The sequence below is a fragment of the Hevea brasiliensis genome, unplaced genomic scaffold (genome assembly GCF_030052815.1).
Source record: "Hevea brasiliensis isolate MT/VB/25A 57/8 unplaced genomic scaffold, ASM3005281v1 Scaf565, whole genome shotgun sequence".
Lineage (NCBI taxonomy): Eukaryota > Viridiplantae > Streptophyta > Magnoliopsida > Malpighiales > Euphorbiaceae > Hevea > Hevea brasiliensis.
The window spans coordinates 30,967-37,804 of NW_026615101.1; the positions used below are offsets into that span (position 1 = coordinate 30,967).

Below are 6,838 nucleotides of genomic sequence, written 5' to 3' on the forward strand. Positions count from 1 at the left end.
TTTTGGAAGATTCACTTTCTTTTAACAGTAAGCAAACTCCAATAATGCAATTTTTATGTTTCTACTTCAACTGTCTAGCTGTCTTAAGCTTACACACGCCCACCCCCCCTCCCCTCTCTTCCCTTCTTTTTTTTTTTTTGTTTTTCCATCCTTTAAACCTAGCCATGGACCCATAACTATCTTCTTCTTCTTCTTCTTTTTTCCGTCAATCCACTTTCTACTTTTTGCAGTTGCATCATCAAGCAGAAAATAATGCAGAAAGTTGCAAATTAGGGAATAGGCACATTATTAATTGTGATTATGGAATCACAAAATGCTTGCAAGATAAAAACCACAACATGCACTGATTTCCTGTATGGAAAAAGGGTGAAAAACCTGCAAATGCACATAGAATTAAGCACAGAACAAATATGCTTATACATTCTACATATATAAAAGGAATTATCTAGTTAGCGTAAGTAGTTTTGCTTTTAGGAATATAATAAAAATTAGAAATTCATCATGGTAGGTTGATAAATGAATTGCCAACACTGAAACTATACACAAAATGCATTGATAAGGGAAGTAGCAGGGTCTCACAAGAGAAAGGGAAAGGTATCTGCATAGGCACAATAACAAATCTTAGGTTATTCACATACTCACCCAATAGTAATTCAGTCCTTTTTATCTAGCAATCAAACATATTCATAAATGTTAATGTGAATATACAACCTAAAATCATAATCTAGTGCTAATATATAGTTTCTTTTGAAAAGGGAAAGTAACTACTAGAGGGATTGTAATTGTACTCAAATGAAATATATTGAAGTAGCAACAACTCACAACATAACAAATACCTCGTCCATCTGTTGTGCAAGTCTTGATTGTTAAAATATCACTTAAACTTTGCATCTTTAGAACATTTGGAACGATTTCGTAGTTTTCAGAATGAGATCGTCATTGCGCGATAAATGTATTACATTCGAAGGTGGTGGCATCTGCAGAGAATCCTTTATCAACCATTTCATCAATAAGCTGTGTTGCCTTTGCTACATCCTCATGCCTGAGAAACCCTTGAATAATCACATTATAACAGCAACCATTTGGTACACATCCACTCTTTTTCATTCCTCTAAAAACTTTGTATGCTTCATCTAATAATCCTTCTATGCAAAGGCCTTTTATTATTGTACTATATGTATAAACATTAGGCTGTAAGCCTTTTTCAAAATGCCTAAAAAATAGTTCTTTGGCATCATTAAGCCTCCCAGCTTTGCACATACCATCAATCAAAATTGTAAAACTCACACAATCAGGCTTCAACCGACTCTTTTCCATCGCTTTAAATAGTGTGAGTGCCTCATCAAGATACCCTTGTTTGCACAAGCCATCAAGAATGATTGAAAAAGTCACTTTATCTGGTCAGACCATGAGAACACATGTTCTTGAAAACTTCTAGTGCAATTCCAGGTCGCCTTGCTTCCCACAATCCCTTAATAAGAGTATTATAAGTAACAAAGTACCGCTAAACTAAAGTTCATAAATTTAATTTTTAATTATTTTTTTTATTTTTTAATTAATATATTTAAAAAAATTTCTCCATAGTAACTCTAATAATAATAGTAACTCTTATAATAATATCAAATAGTGTTAATTATTTTCTATTAAAAAAATATTTATGACAAAAAAATATTTTATTTACCGTCAAATAGATCAAATGGGATATCAAATTAAAATTGATCTAATTTAATTAACTATTCTTTTCTTACTATATTTATAATCTTATTTATAAAAATAATTTATAATTCTAAATATATTTATCATAAAATATATTTTTATATTTCATATGTTAATGTTATAAGAAATCTACCAATAAAGGTGCATCTGTTTCTGCCAGTATATACACTAGTAATGACAAAATGTTACAACAGGTTTACTCGTAAAAAATATATTTTTTTATTTTTTAAAAATATTTTTATTTTTATATTAAAAATTATATAAAAAATAGTTTTTTAATTTAAAAAATTAAAAATATATTATTATCTTCCATAATAAAAAAATAAATGACTAAAAAATATTTTTTACTTTTTAAAATTTTTTTAATATGTGTTATTTATTCTTTTATAATAATATAATTATTTTTTTTATCATTGTGCATAAATATTTTTAATAATTATTTAATTTTTATTATGAAAAGTTATAATAATATTTTTATGAAAAAAATAAAATTATTAAACTGAACTTTTCTATTGATTTTCAAATCTTAATTAAACTTTGAAAAACTGAAAATTAATTTTCGTTTCTTCATTTAGAAAACTAGCACACATGAATGGAGATCAGAAAGAGATAGATGTGTAGATACAGAGGCCACATATATGTTAGTTTTATGAAAGAAGGGAAATCTTCATATGCCATCAATACTATATATCATCTCTTGAATATTGATCACAACTTGAGAAAATTTAAAAGAAACTACAAAACATTTAGAATTTGAAATGTGAACTGGCCAATTTCCTTCTCTATTGACAAAAACAACAGATCTTTGATGACAGACTCATAAGCATATTAGCAACTTCTTCTAACGGTAAGAATTTCAAAGCTTATCATAATGAAACCAACAGCTAGTGAGTCCAGATTGGAATTATCTTAATACTAGAGATTACTGCATTAATCATGGATTGGTGAAGCAATTCTCGGCTTCAGAGTACTGATTAATTCATACTTCTAGTGTTTTCCATTGTTTATCATTAAAGATCAGGTCATTTCGTGCATTCATTAGCTTCCATGCCAGGAACGGCCAGTCCGAGAAGAGAGCCATCAACGAGAAGAGCTTTCAGATTTTCCATCAGTGCTTCCTATTTCAGGATGCCTAAACATATTCAGCTCTCAAATTCAGACGCCAAGAAAACTACGCTTCTCTTGCTGACCATTAGCCCCTTAAACCCTCTTCCACCCCAAGTGGCCCAGACTTTTCAAAAATTTATACCATCATCAGATGTAAAATCAAAGGCAGTTCCTTGTTCTTGAATGGTAGAACAAGGACTTGTACCTGGAGCAGAACAGCTAGATCCTGCACAAGTGCTAGGAGGCCACAGAACAGAATAGGAAACTCTTTTACCTAAAAACGTAAATGTGGCTACTGAAATTAATTTAAATTCAAACAACGCAACACTAGCCACAACTGGAAATGGTGAGATTTATGAGTTAACTAGGTTGATTGTGAATTTCATGTAATGAGGCAAAAGATAGAAATTAGAAAATTTGCATGGGATAAGAAAATATTCTGAAATATATTTTTTTTATGAATAGAATTAGATTGAATATTCAAGAGATTGTACAGTATAATCAAAACTGAACAACTTTGTTAGTGAATTGAACCCATAGATGATATAAATTTTCACATCCAAAAACTCATTATCACAAGCTAAGCAGTAAGCAATATTTAGCTGAAATTCATTTAATAGTAAAGAAAAGGAACTAAAAACATACAAATGAGATTCTCACAAGAAAAAGAAAAGTTGCATATAATATAACAGGAGCAGATTCTCACAAGAAAGAGGGAAAGGCATCAACATAGGCACAATAACAAATCTTAAGTCATTCTTATGCTTACCCAATAAAATAAAATTTAATGTTTTATGAGATTTGTTACTTTGAGATTAAGGAATCAGGTCAATAGAAACTTACCAAGCTCATGATGTCTCTATAATGAAGAAGAACAATATGTTCACAGGCCCTGCCAAGAAAAATAACATGTGAGCAAATTCAGCACAATAACAATACAAAGCTTGGCATTTCCAACCTACTCATAAAAAAAAATGTCAATATGCAGGACACAAATGGCTAAACACATAAAATAGAAAAACAAATTAAGCTACTATTACATCAAAAAATGTCATTACATTATGTAGCAACCATTTCGACATATATCACAAACACCTATAATGCAAGTATCTGCTACCCAAATTCTATGCATAATCTATTCTGACATTTTCTGGAAGGTTCACTTTCTTGCAACAGTAAGCAAAATCCAATGAGGGAAATTTTTGTGCTCTACTTCAACCATCTAACAGTCTTAAGCTTACTACTTTTTTTTTTTTCACCCTTTAAATCTAACTATGGACACATAACATTCTTTTGATGTTTTAGCTATCCTTCTTTCTGTCAAACTATATTCTACTTTTTGCAGTTGCATCATCATGCCGAAAATAATGCAGAAAGTTGCAAATTAGGGAATAGGCATATTATGAATTATGATTATGGAATCACACAATGCTGGCAAGATAAAAACCACCACATGCACTGATTGCACTGATTTCCTATATAGAAGAAGGGCGACAAATTGGTGAATGCACAGAGAATTAAGCATAGAACAACTTGCTAGGGAATTCCAAATATAATTATACTTTCTAAATAAAAAAGGACCAATAACTCATAACATGACAAATACCTCGTCCATCTGTTGAGCAAGTCTTGATTGTTAAAATATCACTTAAAATTTGCACCTTTAGAACATTTGGAACGATTTCGTAGTTTTGTCAGAATGAGATTGTCATTGCGCAATAAATGTGTTACCAATTCAAAGGTGGTGGCATCTGCAGAGAATCCTTTATCAACCATTTCATCAATAAGTAGTGTTGCCTCTGGTATATCTTTATGCCTGAGAAACCCTTGAATAATCACATTATAACAGCAACCATCTGGTAAACATCCACACTCTTCCATTCCTCTAAAGACTTTGTATGCTTCATCTAGTAAACCTTCATTGCAAAGTCCTTTTATTATTATACTATATGTATAAACATCAGGTTGTAAACCTTTTCAAAAAGCCTAGAAAACAATTCCTTGGCATCAGCCTCCCAGCTCTACACATACCATTAATCAAAATGCTATAGCTCACACAATTAACCTTCAACCGACTTTTTTCCATCGCTTTAAATAGTGTGAGTGCCTCATCAAGATACCCTTGTTTGCACAAGCCATCAAGAATGATTGAAAAAGTCACTTTATCCGTCACGACCATGAGAACACATGCTCTTGAAAACCTCAAGTGCATTTTCAGGTCGCCCAGCTTCCCACAATCCCTTAATAAGAGTAGTATAAGTAACAAAGTTGGGAACTAAACTAGTTTTAATCATTTCATCCAAAAGTTTTGTTGCTTCATCTATCCTTTTGCTCTTGCAGTATCCATTAATCAAGATGTTGTAGCTAAAGACATCAGCTATGCCATCGCTACCATATGATCAAATAATTTTGTAGCTTCATCCATTTGGTTACACAGACAAAATCCGTCCATCAAAGAATTGTAAGTGACAACATCAGGCTTCACCCCTTGTTGGATCATTATTTTCATTATTTCTTGAGCTTTTGAAACCAGTCCTTCCTTGCAAAGATTGTCAATCAATATACCAAGGTAATAATGTTTGGTGATATGTTTTGCCCCGCCATTTCTTTCAACAAGGCCAAAGCTTGATTCCATTTGCCTAAATTGCAAAGACCTTGAATTAAGCAGGTGTAAGTGACAACATTAGGTGAAATACATTTATTCCTCATTTGAGAGAAGAGGTCTAAAGCCTCAATAACTAGCTTATCCTTGCAAAGAGCGTCCACAATTGCATTGTATGTCACAACATCTGGCTCACAACCTCTCTCAACCATTCCCTTTAGCAACTCAATAGCCACATTTGTTTTCCCACATTTACAAAGAGCATTTACTATCACATTGTAGGTATGAACATCAGGTTGATAACCTCCAGCAACCATATCATTGAAAAAATCTACTGCTCCATTGATTTTACCATCTATACAGAGCCCTTTAATAAAGGTAGTAAATGTCACAGTATTGGGCTCCATTCCAAATTTGATAATTTTCCCCAGAATTGAGAAGCCAAAATTCACAAGGTGTAAGCGGCAGAAACAGTCAATCAATATAGAAAGAGAGTAAATATCGTGTGAGATTCCTAGAGACTCAATTGTTCTGGACAAAGAAATAACCGTGTGATATTGTTTCATTCCCACAAGAGCAGATAAAAATCGACAAAATTGAACAATAGAAGGCAGAGGACGCAAAAGAATGATATGATTAAAGAAAGCTAAGGCATCATCAACGTCCCTAAAAGAAGAAGAATTGAACTTAGATCTCAAGAAACGTTGAGATTTTGCATCTTTAGGATTATGCGTGTGTTATGGATTTTTATAGAAACAGAACACAGAGAGAAAATAGAGAGAATTCATGAGGGAGAAGAACACAATTCACAATATCATTCAAGATGAAAATCTGGATTACAACCATAGCTCATATAGCCAGCTCAAAATAAAAGACTCGTAACCATCTTTCCTAAACCCAAGTAAAGCATGGCACGTGTCCTGACTACTTCAACAATTTCAGCTGGCATATTCTCGTATCAATACTTCCCCCTTCAGATTCCTTGTCCTCAAGGAATGCAGGAAACTGATATATCAACTCATCTGCACATTTCTAGGAAGCATCAACTGGGGAAAAAAAATCTTCAATGAATGAGGAGCAGATTTGCAGCATTATTAATGCTTGAGAACAGGCATCTTGAGATTCTTGAATAAACCAATATGATCCAGAATTGAAATGTTTCTATAGCTTTTATATATTTTTTTATACAGCAAATTCACAAGCCCATAAAGTTTCTTCCTCTGCCTTTTCCATCTCTCAAACTCATCTTCTTTAAGGGTGATGTAATCATGGTCACTCAAATCAAAGTCAACACAGTTCTCATATTTCCTGTATTTTTCATGAGCACCCAAATCAAACTCACCATAATTCCCATAGTTCATGTACTGTTTTTTCCCACCAACTCTCTTTTTGTGCTGGTCAGTTTTTTTAGTA

General features: G+C 32.4%; 1 protein-coding gene across 1 annotated transcript; it reads right to left on the reverse strand.

The window, feature by feature from the left end:
• Nucleotides 1–2,371: 2,371 nt before the first annotated feature.
• On the reverse strand, nucleotides 2,372–6,154 carry LOC131177550 (putative pentatricopeptide repeat-containing protein At1g12700, mitochondrial). Its single transcript, XM_058142576.1, has 4 exons — nucleotides 5,389–6,154; nucleotides 4,855–5,050; nucleotides 3,667–4,796; nucleotides 2,372–3,097 (listed from the first exon to the last, which is right to left on the reverse strand). Exons 1-3 carry the CDS (start codon nucleotides 5,989–5,991, stop codon nucleotides 4,468–4,470), a joined length of 1,128 nt encoding a protein of 375 aa, XP_057998559.1. The 5' UTR covers nucleotides 5,992–6,154; the 3' UTR covers nucleotides 2,372–3,097; nucleotides 3,667–4,467.
• Between the last annotated feature and the right edge of the window lie 684 nt (nucleotides 6,155–6,838).